At 45.8% G+C, this 24600-nt stretch overlaps 1 protein-coding gene across 2 annotated transcripts in view; it reads left to right on the plus strand.

Moving 5' to 3' along the window:
• The window catches only part of PDE8A (phosphodiesterase 8A), a 1868130-nt gene that overhangs the window by 1377637 nt on the left and 465893 nt on the right, over nt 1-24600 (plus strand). For both annotated transcript variants that reach the window (XM_069624978.1, XM_069624977.1), the window contains exon 12: nt 19196-19273. In XM_069624978.1, the coding sequence (XP_069481079.1) occupies nt 19196-19273 (78 nt within the window). The remainder of the gene's footprint in view (nt 1-19195; nt 19274-24600) is intronic.

The raw sequence follows: 24600 nt of genomic DNA on the forward strand, positions 1-24600 counted from the left end.
CAGTCTTTACTGACAGAAGGTGGACCCAACAGGGCAGACTTCAGTAAGGGACAGAGAGAATGTCCAAAGGTCTTCGCCACCAGGCAGATGCTCAGGCTGAAGGGCAAGAGCCTGGGAAATATAGATTACACTGGGAAGATGGCCTCTTCTACAGTGAACCAACCGAGTCTGCACCTGGGGACAACAAACGACTTGTAGTACCCCAAGAGAACAGACCACAGTTCTTGCAGTTAGCCCATGAGATTCCTTTGGCTGGTCACTTGAGTTTCAAGAAGACTAAGGAAAGGCTATCACTCTACTTCTATTGGCCAAAGATGGGGGCCGAAGTAGATAAATACTGCAGGAGCTGCCACACCTGCCAGACTTCTGGTAAGGTTGGCTCCAAGAATGTGGCACCTTTAGTGCCTCTCCCAGTTGTGGGAGTCCCATTTGAGAGAGTAGGGATCGACATTGTTGGTCCCCTTGATCCTCCAACTTCCTCAGGCAACAGGTTTATACTTGTTGTAGTAGACCATGCTACTAGGTACCCTGAGGCAATTCCTAGGAGGGCTGTTACAGCTCCGGCTGTGGCTAAGGCCCTCCTTGGTATTTTTTACCAGGGTTGGGTTTCCTAAGGAAGTAATCCCTGACAGGTGGTCAAATTGTATGTCCCACTACATGAAAGCCATGTGGAAAACCTGCAGAGGTACTTACAAGTTCTCAACCGCATACCACCCTCAGACAAATGGGCTGGTTGAAAGGTTCAACAGAACCATGAAGAGCATGATAGGTGCTTTAGAGGACCCCCTTAAAAGAAAGTGGGACCTTCTACTGCCATGCCTTCTCTTTGCTTATAGAGAAGTCCCTCAGGAGGGAGTAGGTTATTCTCCCTTTGAACTTCTCTATGGTCATCCGGTCAGAGGTCCATTGGCCCTGATCAAGGAGGGGTTGAAGAGTGCTCCTTCCCCCAAGCCAGAGTGACTGACTATGTGATAGGTCTCCGAAGGAGAATGTCACAAATGATGGCAGAAGCAAGTGATAACTTGAAAGCTGGACAGGCATTGGTCAAGCACTGGCATGACCAAAAGGCTAACATGGTTGAGTTTACTCAGGACCAGCTAGTTCTCGTTATGATTCCAACAAGGCAGAGGGCCTTGCAAGACAAATGGATGGGACCCTTCAAAGTTGTGGGTAAACTTGGAGAGGTCAACTATCTGGTGGACTTGGGCAACCCCAAGGAGGCTCCGACAGTCTTCCACACCAACAGACTAAAAGCGTATGTCTCCAGACCTGATGTAGGAGCTTTGCTTCTAGCATCATCAGAGGAAGAAGAAGAGAGTGAAGCTCTTCCTGATCTCCTCAGAGGCTTACCTTTAGACGAAAAAATTGAAGGAGTAAATCTCTCTTCAAATCTGACACTTGAGCAACAGGAAGAGTGCAAATCTATGTTAAATCAGTTTGCCTCCCTGTTCTCACTTTCATCAGGCTTGACCCCTTGGGGACAGCATGACATACTCACTGGTGACTGTCTGCCAGTCAAAAGCAGAGGATATCGAATGTCAGAAAATGTAAGAACCCACATCAAAGGTGAGGTCAACAGGATGCTTGATCTCGGGGTAATAGAGCCCTCTACTAGTCCATGGTCTAGCCCAGTTGTGTTAGTACCAAAGGCAGGATCTAAAGAACTTATATTCTGTATGGATTACAGAGCTCTTAATGCAGTCACTAAGACTGATGCCCACCCTTTGCCAAGGACAGATGAGTTGGTGGATAGACCTGGTGCAGCCAAGTTCCTCAGCACATTTGACTTGACGTCAGGCTATTGGCAAATAGCCCTGACAGACCATGCCAAGGAGAAAACTGCATTTTCTACCCCAGTTGGCTCATACCAGTGTAAGGTTATGCCTTTTGGATTGACAAATGCACCTGCTACGTTTCAAAGGATGGTAAACCAGGTTCTGAATGGGATGGAGGACTTCTGCATGGCATACTTGGATGACATAGCAGTGTTCAGCAATTCCTGGGAGGAACATGTGGACCACCTGAGATATGTTTTGTAGGCTCTTGGAAAGGCCAATCTGACCATAAAGGCAAGTAAATGCCAGATTGGACAGAGTAAAGTGGTCTACCTTGGACATGAGGTAGGAGGTGGAGAAATAAGCCATTTGCCCAGTAAGATTGAAGCTGTGCAAAATTGGACAACACCTACTACTCAAACCCAGGTGAGAGCCTTCTTAGGTCTCACTGGGTATTACAGGAATTTCATTGAGAACTATGGGTCCATAGCTTCTCCACTGAATGTCATCTCCTCTCCTAAATTCCCTAAAAAGGTTAGATGGAATGAGGAATGCAATCAGGCCTTTGAACCCCTGAAAAAGGCTCTTTGCCAAGCCCCAGTACTCAGAGCTCCTGACTATCACCAAACTTTCATTGTGCAAACAGATGCTTCAAATGTAGGAATGGGTGCAGTCCTCAGTCAACTGGATGGGAAAGGTAGGGAGCCCCCCATTTGCTTCATCAGCCGAAAGCTGAAGGATCCTGAGACAAGGTGGGCAACAATCGAAAGAGAATGCGTTGCTATTGTGTGGGCACTGAAGAAGTTTAAGCCATACTTGTATGGTTCTACTTTTGTCATTCAGACTGACCACCAACCCTTGGGATGGTTAATGCAAATGAAAGGGGAACATCCAAAACTATTGAGATGGTCAATCTGCCTTCAAGGGTTTGATTTCACCATTGAGCACAGGTCAGGGTGTCACCATCAAAATGCTGATGGACTCTCTAGGATGTATGTCATCGACTAGAGGTATGAGGTTCATCCAGGAGTGGATTAAATCCTCCTGTCCCTTAGTCTGGGGGGGGCGAGTGTTAGGGAGAATTCTCTCTTTAGGCTGAATTTCCCCACCTAGTGAGTCCCCCAGCAGCTTTGCTGGATTTCTGGAGTTTGTTTTTTTCCTCCTGCCAAGAGTGAGACTCTTTTTCTCCCACTCTTGGACATGATTCATGGTATTCCTTTGACTGGTAATGTGTTTTATGGGCTATGGGGTCCTTTACTCCATAGGGTCTCATGTGTTTTTCCTATGTGTGTTACACAGAACCCTCCGTGCAGTAACACAGGGGTGTCATAGTGACACTCCACCATAGACTCCATACCCTGGGACTGACTACTGTCTCCCAGGGCATGTAAAGTCACCATTGGTTTTACTAGTCCCAAATTATTAACAGAAACCAGTACAAACCATCATATTGTGGACGTACTGGTCGGGGCAATTCGATTGCCCCGACCAGTCTGTTAGTCGAGTGGGCACGTCTCCGTCCCCCCTGATCGAGTTTTGACTGGTGGCAGTGGAAACTACTTTTTATATTCGACCGCAAATATTTTCCTATGGGATTTTCCCATTGTTCGAGGCTACCAACTTTAATTATTTAATTCTCATAGCCTCGAACATACCGCTGGTTTATTTAATTAATATTAATTCTCCGGTTGGTATTTTTTGCCAAGACTCGATTCTAAAATGGCGTTTGTGTTCTCTTCTGTGACTCCAACCCAAGTCGAGCCCTTTGTTCCACTTTTTGGCGGGCTTCTCCACAGAAGCCTCCAAAAGTGGTGCCACTCTGTCTGGGTACCACAGGGAGTGTGGGAGGGGGTTTAGGCACCCTGGACTGAGTTACCTTGGTAACTCAAGTCACACTCTTGTGTGATTGGCCCAAGTGGTGAGCCGGCCGGCTCACCACTTAGCATGTTTGCGTGACAGCTAGGCTGAGTGAATGGGGGTTTTCTGCATAAAAGCAGGGCTTTGGGAACTGGAACTTCAGAAGTCGCCACAGGACCTGAGAATCCAACGAGGGAGAAGCTGAGCCGACCTACCACGAAGACACCACCGGTGGAGCCCTGCAGAACCGACTCACCACTTCCCGACGACAGAGAAAATCTCCCAGCTGGAGAGGCTTCTTCCCCTGACTGGTGGGCACAACCAGTTTACCTTTCTTTCTTCGCACCCCAGCCTGGTTTGTGGTTGAATTGCCTGTGCCAAGCACCCCGGCAGCCGGATAGCCACTCACCACTGAACCGCGAATCACTGGACCGCTCCTTGTACCTGAGAAACTCTGCGGCTGGTTTCTTCCCTGGCAGTGCAACGGACTCCTGTCTTCCTCCACGACGAGATCCTCTCTTATCCCGGACGAAGCACCTACTTGCATCCGCTGCCAGGAACAACTGTGCCCGCTGGAGCGTTCTCACCACTTTAAGGTACCGTGTCCGCCAGGCCTCCCTTTCTAAAGATTGCTACAAGGTAATAATAACTCCTTAACCTTCTGGACTGGGCTGGCCGCCTTGACCCTCTAACTGGTCCCTTTCTTTGGTCCAACTCCTTTTTGAACCTCTACAAGTCGTTCGTGCACTGCAACCGTGTGACCTTGGACACATTTCGTTTGGATCCTCTAAAAGAGGGTCCGGCCTCTTGAACTCTAACTTCACGGTTTTACTTTGCCTTCCTATCTTGTTATGTTCTGATAAAAGTGTTGGGATCTGTTTCAACTTGTTCTCTGCTTTTCTCTCCCTTTTTAAAAACTAACTATTAGAGTGCCATCTACGTTAAGCGCTCACCGCTCTCTGAAAATAAGTGGGGCTTTACTTAAGACTTGTCTAATATTCTTTTAAGGGAGTGTATATCTTTTAGTGACCGTGTTTTTGAATTGCTTACTATTAGTGCCTGTGTTTTTCTAGATGTGGTTTTAAATAAATAATTATATCTCTTTTACACCAAGCCATGGTCAGTGTTTACTTGTTCTACTGTGTTCTCTTGACCTATTGCGAATTCTCTGTATACTGCCTAACTCTTCTTGAGGGAAGTCTGACTGCTCAGCCACAGCTACCAAGTGAATCTGTGTGGTACAGACTGCTACCAAGTGGGTTTACTGCCAAACACCTGTAGTCCTAAATCTTTTGCAGTGGTCCCAGAGGGAACTGCACAGGTTTTTGCCTAACACAGCGTGAAGTAGCCAGCCCACCACTTTGTCATTTATTTTCGGAGGAAAGGACCTTCCTAGATTTAAAGTTTCATTCAGATCTTGTATTTAGAATTTAAACAGGGCAGGAGCAATCGGACAGCCCTGTTTTAGGCCTTTGAAAGTGGGTATTGTTTTTGTCAAGGATTCTGTTTGGCCAAGTCTAACTTTAAAAAAAAAAATGTTTTTTAAAGTTGGAACAGGGTTGGTTTATTTTGTGATTTCAGAACTTCTGGTTCAACTTTTATTTTCACAACAACATGTAAGAACATAACACAGTGTTTATCAATTATATATACAATTAATGAATCAAAATCTGAACATACTAAACAATAGTCTCTGCTTCTAAATAAGGATAGCAAAGAAAAGAACAAAAGTGTAGAAGGAGAGAGACAGAAGAAAGGAAAAAAGAAAAGGAAAGGAAGGACAGTATTGGTGAAGTCTAACTTGAATGGAGGTATCAGTGTGTAGATCTTTTATTGCTGCCAATAAATCAGGCGGACCCACTTTTTCTTTCTCCAATTAAGCCCAAAGGGTCACCCGGTTTATTCTATCAAACGCATATTCCAAATCAATACTGGCAAGGTATATTTAACTTAAACTCCTGTTAGCTCTCTTCTTCAACAGATTTATTAGAAAATGATTTACGGTACAACCATCATCTTTGACAAATCCTGATTGTCGACAATCATAGCAGCCTACACGTCTGGTCCACTCATTCAAGCGATTCAGCAGAAAGGAGGCAAAAGGTTTCCCCAGCACATCCAATAGCGCTATCGGCTGATAATTTTTTCGGTCGGTTCTATCCCCTTTCTTGAAAAGTGTCACCACTAGTGCTGATTTCCAAGAAAGTGGGACCCGACCTCTTGTCAAGATTCTTTGAAACAACAGCAGGCAGAAGTCGGGCCCATTCTTCCGGTGCAGTTTTCAACATCTCATTTGTCAACCCATCGGGTCCTGGAGCACGGGAGCTACTCATCTTTATAATATGGGCTAGGATTTCTCCTCTATCAAATGAGATGTTTCATCCATGCGTTTCAGCACTTGCATCCATGTTACCCTAGAGTTCATAAGCAGCATATAGCTTGCTAAAGAATTGTGTCCATATCTTTTCTGATAACGGATTGAATTGCAGGGCCTTGGTAGGTACACATTCTTCATTGATAATTTGCCATAAAGTTTTGGTATTATTCTTATTTAGGGCCATAAGCATTTCTTCTGTGTCGTTTGGGTTCATTAGGATTTTATGGGAGATTAACCAATTTTTAACCATCTCATGATTCTTCCTGTGATGCGAGTTCTCAAGGTGTCTTAAATCCCTCTTTAAAAGTTGCTTCTTTAAAACCACCTCTTTATCATATCAATGTTTTGGCTTGAAAGGAGTCATAGTCCACCTCAAGTACTTTGCTCAATTGCCATTGTTTTAGGTGCTTGGTCAATTCAGGGATTTTCTCCGGCTTTAAAAGTAATCTATGATGTCCGCCCTCTACCTCCACCTTATGGTTCCAACCCACATTTTTCCTATTAGTACCCGCCTTTATGGTCAAAATAAGCAGATCGTGATCACTGTGAATGGTAGGGGACACAATAAGCTGAAGAATATAAGAGCAAATGTTACTTGAAATGAAGAAGTAATCCAGGGTCGCTCGACTAGACCCATTTCGCCAAGTTCTACCACCGGGAATGTCACCAGGAATTTTGCCATTCAGCATAGTCAAGTCTCTAAATTCTATTGCTTCTAGCCAATCTTTGGATCTTTTAGCTTTGTGTCCTTTATTTTTGCATTCCCTACTTCCTTCAGAGCTAATTTGTTTTAGGCACGCTATATTCAGATCCCCGCAAAGAATCACAACTGGATCAGGATATGTTTGGTATATCGAATCAATCCTAAACATCATAATATCACAATATCAATAAAAAAGATGGAGTCCTCCACCTCAGGGTTCCAGTACAAATTAAAAAGATTCATCTGTCTTTGCATTTTTGACTCAGGATCAATACAGACTAGAACCAAAATCTGAATATGTGAGTTTAAATTGACTGATTCGATACATTCCAGAGCAATACCATTTCTTACAACGTGAAACCGTCTAACGTAGGCAGATCCATTCACCAGGTTTCTTGTAAGCACACTATGTCCAAACTTGCAGCCACTGGATCCAATTTTTGAAAGGGATGGGAGAAACCCCTGGTATTCCAGGAACCAATCTGCCACCCATCCATAATTCCCCCAGTTTGGCTCTATGGCAAGGCCTTAGAAACCAGGGCTCTTGCCACCCAGCCCCACAGGGCTCTTGGTCGAACGTTGATTTCAAGGTTTTGGACACTGTCATTGGTTTAATGGACTCCATCCATAACAATAGTTTCCTAATGTTATTTGCACTTGGGTTAAATCATCAGGCCTAGTTGTATTAGCCCGAGACATCCTCGTTATCAGCATTTTTTCCTCTTTACCATTTTCGGAGTTTGTAGTAACCAGGCGGTCTGGCCTTGAGCGTTTATTACACAGAATTCTAGGACCACAAGTCCTTTTACTCTGATCTTTTTTCTTCTGGGTTACCACCCCCGTTTCCTTGGCCTGCGACATTCGCAGGTTCGCGTAGCTCAAACCCCAAAACCTGCAGTTCATCTCTACAATCCAACAGTAATGTGATCAAAGAAGCTGATTCCATATGGAGCTGGACTCGATCAGTCTCGCTTTCATTTAAAAAGCCAACAATCTTTATATCCTCATTATCAATTACCCTCAATCTTGGAACATGATGAAACAAGCGCATAGTGTTTGATCTGTTTAAAATAAGACAGTCATTTATTTTTAGAATCGTTCCAACTCAATCACATGACTCCATACACTGTCCACCACCTTTTTTTTGTTGAGGCGCTGAGTATTTGCTTTGATGAAACCTTTGGTAATTTAAAGTGGGATCTGACTTTTCATTTTGGTTTCTCTGTGTTTTATTCATCATAACAAAGACCATCCTAGAATTTTCAATGAATTTCTGCAATACATCCAGAGATTTATCAAGACCAATCGCTGCACCATTAACCTTGTTTCTCCTCTCCTCCATTGTCAAGTACGGACTAAGCAAATCTGTACCCCTTGTTCATGACACTTGTCTATAATCAGCTGTTTCTCCAAGAGTCTTCAGCTTCTCTTCAGAGTCATTTAATACAGTAACCTGCACAGGCGTTGTTTCATCCATTAAGTCCTCCTCCTCTAAAGTCTCATAAGTTGAGAGCTGCATTAGCTGTTCATCCTCCAATTCAATTATTCTTTCAGGGCTATGACTTGAGGCACCACCGCCCTTTACCATCCCAATACCAGAGTTGCAATTAATTTTGGACTTACCCTTTAGGTTTGTCTGCGACAGGAGAGTGGTAGTCAAAACTGTTTTTAAGTTTCTTAAAAAACCACTTGAGCCCTGCGATTTCCCCTGTTTAGATATTGGCATATTGTTAGATTTCTTTTCCGCCTCTTTATTTTTCGTCGTCACCTTGCTTTTTGGAGGATTTATTAAACTCTGATCGATGATGGGGAAAATATTTGTTAGCTCCGCTAACGGGGCCGCTTTAGATGGCGCAAACACTTGTCTCGGCACAACCACATCGCCATCTTCCTCTGAGCCCTTTTGCGCTGTTGTCTCACTTTCAGTTTGATTTGTTAGCTGACATAATCCCTCATCAAGAGGGTCTTGTATTATAGAGTCATCAATAGTTGTCAAAGCCCCTGGCATGGGCACGAGACCTTCATTCCTTGATTCCAATGAAACCACAGCTATGGAAATCTCATCCATTTTTTTCTAATTGAGGTTGGATTACCAACTTCTGTTGTCATATTTTTTAAGGGTGTCAGATCGACTTACCGCTGGATTTAGGGCCGCTAATGAGAACAACTCTGTCGGATTTTCCTTACTAGAGTTTAACTCTTCTTTGCGCTGCTCCAGAGGGTTTAATCGAAAGACAATATCTCGACCATTTCCTCCTTTCTTCCCACCTCTCTCGCTCTCTACCCCTCAGATTAAGCTGACTCCAGCACTGCCACCTACCTTCTCGGTCAGCAGTCCCAGAAAAGGTGTGTCAGTTGAGGCTTTCGACGACACTTTCTCTCCTCCTCCTTCACCTTTGGCTGACTCACACTGATACAGCCCTCTCTAACCTTCTTCTCTGTATCTCTAACACTCTGGATGTCCTTGCCCCTGTCATGAGGATCTGCTTAAAGCCCAAGACCAAGTGCACCTCTTGGTACGATTCCGACCTCACCACCCTTAAACGCAAGTCTAGGGCGGCTGAGAGGAAGTGGAGGGCATCAGGCACCCCCCCCCTAACAAACTGGCTTGCTGTCTTCTCCAAAGGCAGTACAGACTCTCTATCTTCTCCAAGAAGAGAGCCTACATCCAAGCCTGCATCTCTACCTCTTGGCCAAACCTTTCAAAATCTGCAAGGATCTGACCAATCCTGCTGCATTTTCTACCTCTCCTGTTACCTCCCAGGCCCTCTGCACAGCCTTGGCTTCTTATTTCACCATTAAAAAGCAGGACATCCTGTCCACCCTCTCTTCCTCTACCTCCTCTTCCTCGTCCTCTACCACTCCTGGCCCGTCTGTGGCTGTCTCTCCTCCTCCTTTTTTCTCCTTTCCCTTGTTCACCCCGGATGATGTTTCTAGACAAAGTTTGGGGTTTTTGGTGTGCCAACTGTATTTGGCCCAGCGCCCTACAAATATGGCATATTGATTTCTCAGGTGTCGCAGTTGTGTAAGGAAAGGGAAAGAGACACATACCCCTACCTCTTGCTGAGACATAAAGAAAAGTAGTTTCCCTCACACAATAAAGAACTGCACCACACAATTATTGTGTTGTACAATTTTCACATTTTTTGTTATAGTGTGCCATAGTGTGTCCACATTTCCAAGGTGTTATGAATAAAAAATGTTGCCCAATGTTTTGCCTTTGTTTCTAGACAAGTCCAATCTATGAAAGTCTCATCAAAGCAGGTTCTCCCCTACTCATCCAGAACCATCAAGGACCACATCAACACCCTTTCTCCAGCCGTAGCTAATTTCTGCAATCACTCCTTTGCCACTGGAACCTCCCCCTCAAGAACATGGCTGGCTCCCATAGGGAGTTATTGCCCTTGTATTCTAATGGGGATTTTTTTCTGTCCCTTGGTACATTTTTCCTCATCCTAGGAGGGCTGGTAAACTCGGATGGGGGAGTTGTAGTGTTTGTGGGATGAATTAGAGAAATCCGTAAAGTAATAGTTTGGAGGTCTGTCGAGGAAAAAACTGATTATTGTCGTGTAATGGAAATGGAAAGACTGTATTTCTTATTGGTTTCCGGAAAAGTCAAGGGGAGTATTGCTATGTTGTTTCTTTGGAGAGAGAACAATATCATGTCTTGGCCGCGTTTTCCCCATTTGCGTTTTCCAAGTATCCTTGAGAATAACCTGGGAGAAACGCCTCAGGTTTCTCACACCCTTGAGGGCCTCTGTCCTGATCTCGACGTCACCACTGTTACATATAGTACGCACAGCGACAGTTAGCTTCAGTTCCATTTTTCTGTGAGAGCTATCTCTTCGGAAGATCAGCACATTTTGGTTCCTTTGAGAAACGTATCGAGTAAAATATGGAATCTTTACTGCTTCGTCGACCCCAAGATCAGCGTTTAAAAAATGCCACGACTGTGGACAAAGATGTCTCTTACGGACCCCCATCGGGTGTCTTTGGTGTTTGGGATCTGATCATAAGACATCTGAGTGTGGATCCTGCCTTTCGATGACAGTGAAAGCCCTGAAAGAGCGTACAGGGAAGTTGACTGCAGGTAGGACACATAAATCCCCATCGACGACTCTGTCGAGAAAGCAATTCTCTGATGAGTCGACGGGTAACCCTCTTCATCGGAAGAAAGCTCACCACCCATCTTCATGACGAATGAAGAAAAGGTGTCGCAGGTCACCGTCCTCTTTGAGTTCCTGCCCGGAAGGGGTAGCTTGCCCAACAAAATCAACTTCACTGGCTGAATGGGAGAGATTCAGACAAAAAATGCTCCAAATATTCAAGAATGCGGCCCAACCCCCTCGAAACAGAACAGTAGGAGCCATGCCCCTGTCAAAGAAAAATCAGACAAGGAAAAGGCAAAGGACAAACCCAGTGCACCCTCAAGCCCAGGTGCCCGAAGGTCCTTTTATGTCGAGAACCTGCTCTGTCGAAGCCAAAATCTTCAACACCTTCGACAACAAAGGGTTAGATGTCCGGATCGGGTAAATCTTCGCCGCCGAAAACTTAGATGAAAATGCTGAAATTGTCAAGCGAGGTCGAGAAGTCTAAAGAATCCCTCACTTCACTGCAAAGACAATACTTTCAAGTCCCTTACGGCAATATGTCGGGAGCACAAGCCATCAGATGTTGAAAAGTGACTTTTTGGCTCGGAGTATGGAACACAAGGCATTCCAGAGGCTCTGATATCGGAAGAGTCACAGATGAAGAATCTGTATGAGACATTGCAGACAGCAAGTGCGATAGACACTTCCCCAGAGATTGAATTTGGCAGACCAGACCCCTCAGATCACGAAGAGGGGTCACATAGACAACTAATGGCTTAAGTCATTGAATTATTGAGGTGGGGCAGGCCTGCACCACCTTATGACCAGGATGACCTGACCTTATGACCGCATTTACCCTATGGGAGTGTATAGCGATGGCGGCTGATCATATTCCCGAAGGGGAAGAGAGAGATTAATTTGTTAACATTATTAAAGATCGACAGGAGGCTATGTGCGAGTCCTTCCAAACTAGTCTCGACTCTGCAGACAGTGTCGACGGAGCAATGGCGGCAAGCACAGTGATGCAGAGATTTGCGTGGTTAAGAAAGTCTGGGTTTGCTTCAGATGTGCAATCAAGACCTCTTAACATGCCCTTTGACAGCACACACTTATTTGTCAGCAAGGTTGACGAGAGCCTGGAGAAGCTGCAGACTTCCAAAGCGTGGCATCCAAATCCCTTGGTGCTGCAATCAGACAACCACAAACTTTCCCCAGTGGAGCAGCTTGGATGGGCAGGTCCTTTGATTTTTATTCCTCAGCTGGAAGAGCGAGAGGAATGGCTAGTCAAAGAGGTCAGAGAAGATTCCCATGTGGCGGATGGGGGAGAGGTGCTATGACTGCCCAGGCAATGGCTACTTTATCCTCAGCCGCTGCATCAGCCGCCTCAAAGCCTCTCTGAGGCCTTAGTCCACAAAACCCTGGTGGGAGGCAGACTCTCACCGCATCTGCAATAATGGCAGGGTATTACTTCAAATGCATGGGCATTGGAAACAGTAGCCCAGGGTTACTGCAGGATCTTCAACCGGGGTCCAACTCTTTAAAAGTTCAAAATCCGCTCCTTTTGCAGGACATGTTCACACTGCTGGAGGATGGTGCCATAGAACCAGTACCTGTAGCGGAGAGGAATAAGGGTTGGTACTACCCTTACTTCCTAATCCCCAAGAAGGACGGTTGACTGACTGAGACCCATCTTGAACAAGTTCCTCATGAAGGACAAGCTCCAGATGCTTACCCTTCTTCAGATCGTTCAGCAGGCCCTCCAGCTTCAGGATTGGATGGTATCATTGGACCCTCAGGATGCTTATTTTCATGTGCCAATCCGTCACAATCACAGAAGGTACCTGAGGTTCACCGTTGGCGGTTCTCATTATCACTTTTCCGTTCTGTCTTTTGGGCTGACAGCCGCCCGAGGGTTTTCACCAAGTTAATGGCCGTTGTGGCAGCGAGTCTCAGGAGAGGCGGGGGATTCGCATCTATCCCTATCTGGATGATTTGTCTGATCAGGGCTTGGTCACCCGATCAGGCCATAGAACATCTCTCTCCACAGACTGGGCTTCTCCCTCAATTACAAGAGGTTCCACATGATACCATCTCAAAGGCTCCAATTGATTGGAGCATTCCTGGATGCATCCTAGGGAAAAGCCTTGCCACCCGAGGTGATGGCTCAACACATTCTGCAGAGTGCCCATGTCTCCCCGCCTTTGATTTCTTTGAGGTTGCTCTGCCTCATGGCATCCTGCATTTTTCTGGTGCCAGAGGCTCGCCTGAGAATGAGGTCCCTCCATTGGGCTCTCGGGACTCAATGGTCGCAATTATCAAGCAGAATGTCAGACCTTCTTTGGGTTCCAAGCAGAATAGCACAGGATCTTATGTGGTGGGCCTGCGATGACAACATTCTGAAAGGAGAACCACCATGGCCGGAGATAACAGTAGTTACGGACGTCTCACTCACAGGTTGGTGAGCACATTCCAATGATCTGACCATCAGCGATCGTTGGTCTCCATCGCAGTCCAAACTGCACATCAATCTTTTGGAGCTCAGGGCAATCAGACTAGCGCTGAAGGTCTTTCTGCCCTCTGTATGGGGAAAAAATGTCCCGATCATGATGGACAACAGAGTGGCCATGTACTGCCTCAACAAGAGAGAAGGTGTATGCTCACTACAATTGTGTAGAGAAGCAATGCAGCTCTGGTTTTGGGCAATTCAAGAGGGAATCTCCCTATCAGCAGTTCACCTAGCCGGAGTGGAGAACATGTCGGCGGACGCTCTGAGCAGGCAGAGCACGGTCTCCCACCAGTGTGAACTAGCTCAGGAAGCCCTTCAAGAGATCTTCACCCTTTGCGGAACCCCTCAAGTAGATCTGTTCATGACCAGTGTCAACCGGAAGTATGAATTGTACTGCTCCAGGGAATTTCCCCCAAGAGGAGCTCTAGGGGATGCGTTCTTAGTGGACTGGGAGTTTCCACTCTCCAGTCCCTGTTATTCCTCATGTGATCAGGAAGTTGAGAAAGTTTGGGAAATCCTAATTGCTCCAGATGGGGCCAGGAGGACGTGGTACCCGGACTTTCTGAACATGTCCATCTACCCTCCAATACATCTTTCGCAAAGAGAGGATCATTTCACGTAGGAGGAAGGTCAGGTTCTCCATCCAGAGGTCAAGACACTCAACCTTCACACATGGTTTCTGAGAGGTTGAGATATAAGGATTGGAACTTCCCAGATGACGTAATGGAGATTTTACTCTCAGCCAGAAGGTCAGCAACAAAATCTGTGTACCGCTGCCATTGGAACAAGTTCTGCAGCTGGTGCAGGGACAAGAATGTGGATCCTTTTATGTGCAGTACACCTATGGTGTTATCGTTGGATGTGTGGCAGCGCTGTCAATATTTATGAGATCATCTGAAGAGGGATCTTTCTTAAAAATTTCTGAAGGGACAGACAAATGTGTTCCCTCCGATCCCTTTTCAGGTTCCAGTTCCGTACCTTAATCTGGTTCCAAAATGTCTCATGTGTACTCCCTTTGAACCAATTCATTCTTGTCCTTTAAGGTTGTTAACCTTCAAAACCACTCTTTTAGTTGCTCTTACATCAGCCCGTAGGGTGAGTGAACTTCAAGCCTTGTCTTGCAAGCCTCCTTATACAATTTTCTTCCAGGACAGAGTGGTCCTTAAAGTTAAATCCACATGTTTACCCAAAATGGTGCTGCATTTTCATTTAACAGAGAAAGTTGTAGTACCTTCTTTTTATCCACCTCTTCACCCTAGAAAGGAGGAGGAGAGATTGCACAGGCTTGACTCGAGACGAGCACTTCGTTTTTATATTTCTGGAAAGTCCGAATTGCAACAGGATGATCAACTGTTAGTTGGTTATACTGGTCATAAGTTGGGGATGGCAGTGACAAAACAAACCTTATCTAGGTGGATTATCTTGGGCATTTCTGAGTGCTATAGAATAGCAGGAAAAGATGCTCCTGAGCGTCTCAGAGCTCATTCCACCATGGGAATGTCTACATCCTCTGCTTTACAAAGGGGAGTCCCAATCAAGATATTTAGGCTGCAGCGACATGGTCCTCCGTTCATGCTTTTACAGAGTATTGTTGTCTGTGCTCTTCCTCGGGCCAGGAAGGAGGATTTGGGAAGGCAGTGTTTAATTATGTTCATGCAAACCCATAAGGAACTCCTAAATTCTTACTCTCTCCTCCAAAACTTAACACTGCTTTGGGAGTGTAACAAAAGATGAGGAATACGTTGGAGGACACAATCCATTAGAAGAACAAGTTATTTACCCATGGTAACGTTCTTTCAGTTGGATGTTCCTCCCACATATTTCTCATTGCCCCTCCCAACCTACCCCGCAGTAGAATTTCTGTATTGTTACACTTCACGTTCTTTCAAGGCAGAATACTGGTTTAGGCAAAGTAACACCATAAAGTGTGGAGGGAACACATCAAAACAGAACTGAAGCTAACGGTCGCTGCGCAAACAATGCGTACCAGTGGTAACGTCAACAATGGGATGGAGGCCCTCGAGGGACATCAAGTCGACCAGCATCGACGTGCAGCACCCCTAGCTGAATATTTTTTTTCAAAGCAGCTAATGCTGAATATGGATATATCAAAAGATGAGGAATACGTGGGAGGAACACCCAATCGAAAGAACGTTACCATGGGTAAGTAAATTGTTCTTCTATTGCTTGGACATAAGGAGGGTATTGAAATGTTATCTGAACTGCAACTAAACAATTGAGAAGATAAGATGCTTTTTTTTCACCTTTGGTGACTAAAATCCTAGTGCTCAACCTTAGAGTCTACAGCATTCATAGCCAGATGTTTGATCACTAGAACCAAAAATGCTTCCCTGTTGCACTGGCTTTTGAACATCGAGTCCCTTTTGTCATCATCAGCAAGGCAGCTGCATGGCCCACTCCTTCAGCCTTGTACACGCACTATTGATGGGCTGGTGCTATTGTTGGACAGGCTGTTCTTGGGAATCTCTCTTTCAGTAAGTAGAGCAGTTTCTACACCGGAGGTTGTTTGCGTGTGATTAAATCTCCCATGAGTGTGGAGGAAAGGTTATAAGATGTAGGAGTAAGAACAGTTACCTCATACTTTCTTTGTACTTCAGGTGGGTCATGAGGGACATAGGTCAGTGTCAAAGGAGACATATGGTATATTTCAGTGTGTCTGAAGATTTGTGGTACAGCTTGTGTCATGTAAGACATTCCCTGTTTTGGTTTGGTGAAAGACCATTATGAGGAAAGGTTCATTGAGGTGTAGATGCAGTGTAACATCGCAGATGGCTTCACCATCATCGACATGGTATTTTTCACAAGAGGGTCCACAGTTCATGTGGCATTGGTAAACTTGTACAGTTTACTGCAAGACAATATCACGCAGTACACATTTGTATATAGGGTCTTAATCCGAGATTGGCACAGCGGTACAACAGGGTTGGTAATGGAATTACTGCCACTGGTAGCACTCTGCCAAATCCTGAGTTTGGCCTTGAAGTGGAGGATTTACCTGCAGCACTTTACTGGCGAAAAATCGGTGGAATTACCGTCAGTCCTAATTCTGTAAAAATCCCCAAAGGTGCCTATGTACTCATAAAAATGGGGATCTGGACCACCTACCGCCATTTATAATCCCATGGTAAACCCACAGGAATAAGTGGTTGTCAAGGTAATTCCATTTGCCGGTGATTCCCCCGAATTACCACCAAACTCGGTAATGAGCCCCATATTGTTCAATGGCTAGAGTCATTAAATTATGGGTTCATGAAGTAACTAAGTGTGTAGTTAGGTCTGGTATAGACAAAGTGGTGTAATATTGTTTTTAACTGACAGTTTGTACATTCATGTTACAATCTATTACAATTAAAAAGAATTATCCTTCAGAAATGCCACTGGAGTCTACAGTAATGAAGTGAGTTCAGTACTAAGAGCGTCTACTTGTTCTAGCTGCATCTGCCTCGTCAGTAGCGGAGAGCGCTGATAATGCAAATGCAGGAAGCTGGCGCACACGCACTCACCAGAAACACAACATTGTTCAGCTTCATAGGCACATTTGGGAACTGTGGGACTGCAGGCAGCTGGAGTTGCAGCCATTTAATAAGATGTGTCATATATTTGTCAATCAACCACAAAAAGTAATTGATGGGATGGTGGGTCCGGACACTTAAATGAAGAGAAATGAGGAATTAAATATCATTTTTTTTCAATCTAATTAGGTGCAGCCCAACAAAAAGAGGGCAAGCTAGGATGACAGACAAACATGTCGTCTTAAGCATGTCAAGTGTCATTTTCTCATCCAGTGATTTGTAATTCTTGGGTTTTTGCACTTGAATTCTTGTATTTCTATTGGGAAATGAACCTGTAAAAGGAGAAGAATGCATTGCGATCAAAATAAAAGAATGGACTAGTCGCACCTTACACTGGAGAACTTGCAATCCAAGTAGTAACAGTTACTTCCACTTTATTTTTAATTTGATTCATAGATGTATTACATGTATGCAGCCCACAATGAATGGAACACACATAGACAGCCGCCATTTCAGGCTGTACCACTTCTGCCTTCCCTCGTTTGGTAACAGGCGCAGTATAGGGCCTGGGCATCGTTTCCATTGGCATCCTGGCGTTACATTTCCTTAGCTGAAGAGATTATAGTTGAGCACAACACACGTTGCCCTTCTTCACCCCATGGCCTTGGCTTCCTGGTGAGGTGCAGCTTGCACAGAGCAGTAAACATGTGACGGCTAGGGTCAGGGTGCGAGCAGTTCAAGCTACACATACCACACCCTCTCCTTTCCCTGCGGAGGACTCTCCTTTGATGTATGTTTCTGCTTTGGTGGGCAAAGGAGATACGAGCCTCGCTGTCAGCGGCTGTGGTGAGATAGTCCAGGCACATGGGAGCCTGGACCCACTGCTCGGCGTCGCCTCCTTCATCATCTTTCTTCTTCACCCTGGTGACCCTTCGCACCATCACTAGCAGGACAAACCTACCCTGCATCCAAGGATTTCGAGCTTCCTTCCATTCTTGCAGCCCGTTCCCAACAGAAAGGCTGATGTGTAGCTGACACTCCTGCTTCCCAGGCTGGGCTGGCAGTGTTGCCCTCCCTCAGGGCTTGGCATGCACCTCGGGCTGTAGCCTCGCTGGCGGCGTAATAACTTATAACAGAAGTACACGTCCCATCCCCTTACTGGCATTATGTAGAAAGGTTCTGCTGCGAACTAAAGGATGCCTACACACCTGCCCCTGGAATGTACAGCCAAGCAGCAGTGTTGCCAGTTTCTCATTCACACCCTTTGCAAGGCACCATCCAGGGAAACGGCCGGATCCCAGTGATAGAAGGGTACCAAAAAAAGAAGTAGAACTGTCACTCCAGCGGAGCACACAGGCAGGAAGGGAGCCGTGAGCACCGTGCAACACATTTTTCAACGGGTTGCAATCATGCTGGTTGACAATCAATTGAATTGATATAGATTTCAGTTTAGCTGTAAATGATATCCATTGGTAAAGTGGAGAAGCGTGTTTTAACTTCATAAAGAACAGTTGCGCAATGGTAAAATGGTTGCAAAATGTAGTGGACCTGTTAACATTAAAAAATAAAAGTAGTGGAAGAGCCGCTTCCGACCGTTCCCGCTCACTTCGACCACTGCTGGGCCCTGCATATAGGGCCCAGATCCGTATCTGCACGAACGTGCCGATTTCTGTGTAAAATATAGACTTGTTTATTTACTGGGGTGATTTTAAGTCTTAGAGAACAAGTTACAGGTTAGTGTAATGTATTCTTTTTCGTGAAAGCATCATTTATTTTTAGACGGGTCAACAGTTTGCCACCAACCTAAGCAACGCTTGAAATGCGTGTTGTGTCAAGAAAAATGTTTATGTAATTATTTTACAATCGAATTCATGATTATGGACTTGCTAAATGCAAAACAAGCTTTTTACATTTGCAATAATAGTTTTTAGCAGTGAATAGCTGGGTATTGCAAGGCAATCCTAAATGTGCAACATTAAGGGAAAATGCACTGCAATGGCAGCAGTCACAGCTGCGTAAACAAAGAAAGCACACAACTCTTCGAGCCTATTCAGCTCACAAAATAAAATAGCACAATCTTGACTTGCTTAAAGTGAAATGATGTACCCACAAGTAGGTCATCAAACGAAACACTGTAAAGTGTTTAAGGAATGTACAGTAAACCAGGAGATACTCGTTGCATTATTTTAGCTGCCATTTAGTGTGTTCTAGTCGTCTTTCAGTTTCTGACAAATTAATTTCCCATCATGAGTGCTAGGTAATATATTTACATGAGCAGGAATTGCACAATTGCTGCAGTTGATGTATGTATTTTTGAATCAAAGCATGTTTTATGATTGCATAATTTTTGCAGAATTCCAGACTTGCCGGCATAAAGATAGGCGGAAAGGTTCATTAGACGTCCGATCCACCACCTCCCGTGGAAGTGATGGTAAGTGATCACAGCGTTAAAAATTAACTATAGAAATAATAAATCCACTCCAGCAAAAGAGAAATGTTTCATGATGTCCAGCCATATTTTAAATATGAATGTGACTGGATATTTAAAGCAGCAGTACTGCCAAAATGAGTTTTTTTTATTTGTGATTTTGTTGCAAATAGAAAATGTCAAAACATTAACCAAATAAAGTCATCGCCAGCCAGTTTATCGGTTTGCTACAATGTATACACATCTAAAACCATTTAGAAACCATTGAGAAAAGATACATTTTACAGAATTGATTACAAAAATATTACAACTACAATTTTATTCCTAAAATTTTATGAAGTTTATATTTAAATGTAATCACGGAAATGATTATGCAAATCTGAGCACTAGGCATGAATTTGTCCCAGATAGCATCTTTAGAAACTGAAGACGGGTTATGTACGCCATTGTGTGAAGAGAGGATGGTACAGGGGCAACGTGCTGGTCTTGGAAGCAAGACCATGCAGAGGAATGGAGTTTCGAATCCCGGATCCGCACTTGCAAACCAGCCTCACGTGTTATAAAAAACAATTAAAATAAAATAAGTAAATTGTGTTGAAATATATCAGAGCTGCGTCCTCATATTTCCAGAGCCTTTGCAAAGCCGTGATTGCTTTTTCAGATTGCACCTCGGACCAATAGTTTCTAAATACTTAGTAAATTAAATCAGATTCTAATGTATAAATGTCTGTTATTAGTGCATGTACATTTCTGTAAATACATTGCTTCCTTGGGAGCTTAACAGATTTGTGAAATAAAACATGCTTCAAAATTAGAAAAACTATTGTTAAGACAATCCTGTACCTGTAATGTTATTTAACTTCATTTGCAGCTCAATTGCTATTTCCTTCTGCAGTTTAGCTTCCCAATATTCCATAAATGATGTTAGATAGGGAACTTCTTTTTGTCAAATCAGAAAATAGCGTACATGAAGCCGACCGTTTTTTCCACAATATCAATGATTTTGGGCAGGGCCTCTTTTGGTTTCCAGTCCACCCCTAATTTTGGGAAATGTAACTGTATTGGCTGCATGGAGGGTAAAAACAGAAACCAGGGCCATTAATATATATATATATTTCTGAGGCTTGTGGAATCTGCTTATATCACATGCTGTGCATAGGCCGACATCTAGTGGAAGCTGCGGAGTATTACAGTTTGTTTTTCGAAACTCGAAAATGGGCGTCGACACAGGGCGTGCCAGTAATACTATCCCTAGTGTGACGTCCCCAATACCCATGATCCCTCACGGGTGTAGGACCCTCAGATTGTTTTTTTCCGCCATACTGGTCGGAAGCATTTCGCGGAGTTCCTGGCCTAAGCCATAATTTTGCAAAATATTGATAATTTTACCCCTTTCTCCACCCCAACGTCGAGATACCGAATTTCTACACTCGACGCCGGATCGGAGAGGATTTCGACCGTCGACTGCACGACGGATTTGGGCCTCGAGGCTTCCGTCTCGGCCCGGGCCTGGGCCGCTGGCCTCGGCCCTGCAAGTAGGGAGAGTGGGGGGTGGTCATACTCTACACTCTTGTAATATATAGATACACTTATATATTCCTACATTTACCAGCTCGCTGCCACAAGGTGCGTATGGAGGGTACCCCTTTCCAATTCTGCCCCAAGTGCAATCGCAAATACCCTTGGGTCGACAGACACGCCACGTGCAACCTCTGCTTGCCGAGGGACCACCCTGAGGCAAATTGCAGAGCCTGTAGTAGCTTTAAGCCTAAAACACTTAAGGACCATTCAATCAAGCGTTGGGCCCACCACGCCAGGCGTCAAGAGTCCATGGCAGGGGAGGGCGCCTTCAGCGATGGCAGAGACTCCGTACTTTCGGACGGCGAGGGCTTTATGGTGTCGAAAGACAGCCGAGCGCAAGTCCCCTACCTCGGAAGGTCGACCAGCAGGCCGGCTATGGGGAACACCCCCGGCGACACGTGCGCTTCCCATGACACTTTCACAAAGCACATAAAGTCCAACCGAGACTCGACGCGCACGTTGAGTTCTCGGAAAGAGGCACGTAGAGAACGGTCCGAATCGGCGTCCTCTGGGCGCTCTCGATCTAGATCGCCGCACGACGCCAGGCAAACATCCACTATTGCCAAGAGTGCCTCGCTCCCTAAGGTCACGGAAGCTCGATCGTCGGAAGACGAAGCCGACTTCCACCCTCAGACCGCACTCCAAGAGTCGGTGCCCGCAGACCGAATTACTACAGATCCCGAACCCCTACCTCCACGCTCGAAGGATAGGGTCAAGATCCCCGAACCTCAACGCCAGGCGTCGAAAAACTCAGAGGGCCCTAAAACACACGGGAAACACTCCTCCAGTCACGGGGAGAGAGGGAAACAGCAAAGGAAGCAGTCTCTACCTACTTCCAAGCCCGTAGAACACTCCACTCCTCAAAAACAGAAAGACAAGTCCAAGTCTTCTGATAACACCAAAACCCCTGCACAGGCTACCAAGTCTAGTCAGGATAAATTTGAAAAACTCCCAGAAAGGGTCATTCCCAGTTCCAGAGAATGGACCAGTGTTGACATAGATAGGGTAATGTCAAGAATGTCACCTTTGGCAGATTCTTATGCAAAAAACCCAGAGCACTTTCTTGCATATACTCCCGACGGGTCAGCACCCTCTGGCTCTAAGGATCCTATACCTCCAAGTACAAGGTCCCACTTTGAGACACCAACAGGGTCTTCAGACCCCTTCTACGTCCAGCCCTACTCTCATTACCAGGGAGAGACATCCTTTGTTGAGGATCCAGATTTGGGCATGGTGGAGGAACAAACTGGGACAGGCTACTATGGGGATGATGAGGATCAAGATGAGGAGGAGGAAGACCCCTACAGGGTAGACTCCCCAGTAGAAAGAGAGGCCCCGGTTACCGACTTCCCTGTCGACAACCAGCCGCTCCTGAATGAAGTGCTGTCTGGAGCAGCCGAACATTTCCACACTGACACCCAGGGTGCCCAGGAGGAAAGAGACTTCGCAGAAGAGTTAGTGGGGGAGAGGAGGCCTGTTGCTCAGGCCATCCCTATCCTAAAATCTATTCAAAGAAGAATAGACACGTCACACCTCAATCCTAACCTCACCAGAGCAGTGAACCCTAGGATTGAAAAACTTTTCAAGGCGGCCCAATCAGACCCACTATATATAAGGGGGCATCTGAAGCCGGACTCCCTGGTTGTTACTAACACCCGTAAGAGGGTTGGAACACCTTTATCATCGTCCGAGGCTCCTCCCGACAAGGAGAGCAAAAGACTGTACGGTTTAGGCAGGAAAGTGGCATCCACTTCCGCCTACCAGGCAAGGATTGCCAACTCCACCACCCTGTTGGCCAGCTACAACTGCCATCAGTGGGAAGAGGTCGCGGCACTCATAGACTCCGCACCAGAACCCTTAAAGAGCCAATTGGCACGAGTTTCAGCGGAGGGAAGAGCCGTGTCCGGTTGCATTTTAAAGGCAACCTTTGATGCCGCGGATAACGCCGCAGATTAATAGCAGAAGGAACTGTTATTAAGAGACACGCTTGGCTACGCCAGTCTGGTTTCAAGGCTGAAACACAAGCGTCATTATTGGACAAACCGGTGGAGCCAGATCTGTTTGGTAAGGCGGTCGAGGACGCACTAAAGAATGCTAAGGACGAGTATGAAACACTCAAATCCCTAGGCCAGCTAACCACTAAACCCCCGAATCAGAGAGGGAATGGCAATTTTCGTCGCCCACGTGGCCAAAATTCCCAGAGAGGTTCTAACTATTCCCAGGGGTAGGGTACACAGTGGAACAATAATAACCAGCAGTCTACCCAGGGTTACGGCAGGGGTAATAAGAGAGGACGTGGTAGAGGTAGAGGCAGCCCCAATAAAGGAGGCGGCACGCCTCCACCGAAACAGTGACGCTCCGTTCAGGGTCCCTTCTCACGCAACCCCAGTAGGGGGACGCATTTCCAACTTCACCCAAGCTTGGGAAGGGATCACATCAGACAGATGGGTGCTGTCAACAGTATCCGCGGGGTACTGTATAGAACTACTAGAGCGTCCCCGAGAGCATCCTCCACGACAAAAAATACATTCTTTGGAACACCAGAAGATCCTCCTAGAAGAGATTGTCAATCTGCTAGCAAAGGACGCGATAGAACTCGTCCCGGGACACCAGGTAAACAAGGGTATTTATTCAACTTACTTCCTTGTGCCAAAAAAAGATTTGACAATGCGCCCAGTATTGGACTTACAGCCTGCCAACAAGTATGTCAAGCCCCAAAAGTTTCGCATGACAACTCTCCAAGAGGTAATCCCCCTCCTAAAAAAGGGGGATTACATGGCAACATTGGACATGAAAGATGCCTATTTTCATATTTCCATGTTCCCAGCGCACAGAAAATACTTGCGCTTCAAGGTGGACAGTCGGCACTATCAGTTCAAGGTACTGCACTTCGGGATAGCTTCGGCCCCAAGGGTATTCACCAAGGTACTGGCGGTGGCGGCAGCACACCTACGCAGGGAGGCAATCCCGGTGTACCCTTGCCTGGACCACTGGCTCATCACGGGGGAAACCCCAGTAATTTGCAGAACAAACATTCAAAGGACTATCGACCTCCTCTTCGAATTGGGCTTCTCAATAAACGAGAAAAAGTCAAGTCTAGTGCCAAGCACATCGAAACAATTCTTAGGAGCTATCCTAGACACTCAAGAGGCGTTGACCTTTCCTTCAGAGGAAAGAATTCGGAATATACGGCTGCAAATTCCGCAATACCAGTCCGGTCGCCAGATAACGGTACGCAAAGCAATGCGTTTGCTGGGCATGATGGCGTCATGTATTTACCTGGTCCCCCACACGCGCCTGCGCATGCGTCCCATGCAGGAATGGTTGGCGAAACAGTGGTCTCAGGCAGGTGGTCAGTGGGACGATCTAGTGGTCGTTTCGCCAACACTGGTACAAAGCCTTCACTGGTGGACAAGAGAGAATCTGTCCAAGGGGAAACCCTTTTACGATCCCGAGATACAGGCGGTAGTCACAACCGATGCATGCCTGAAGGGGCGGGGAGCTCACCATCTCCACCACACAGCTCAGGGTCTCTGGTCTCACGCAGTGGCCAAGAATCACATCAAGCGCTCTGAATACTGCTTCTGGCAGTATTCAGAGCGCTTCAAGCTTTCAAACCCTACCTTTTAAACCTGTCAGTGCAAATCCGGACGGACAGCACTACAGCCATGTTCTACCTGAACAAACAAGGAGGGACTCGCTCGCCAAATCTGTCCAAGCTTGCCCAGAAAATCTGGATATGGGCACTC

Source organism: Ambystoma mexicanum, chromosome 11 (assembly GCF_040938575.1).
Source record: "Ambystoma mexicanum isolate Mex_15411 chromosome 11, UKY_AmexF1_1, whole genome shotgun sequence".
NCBI lineage: Eukaryota > Metazoa > Chordata > Amphibia > Caudata > Ambystomatidae > Ambystoma > Ambystoma mexicanum.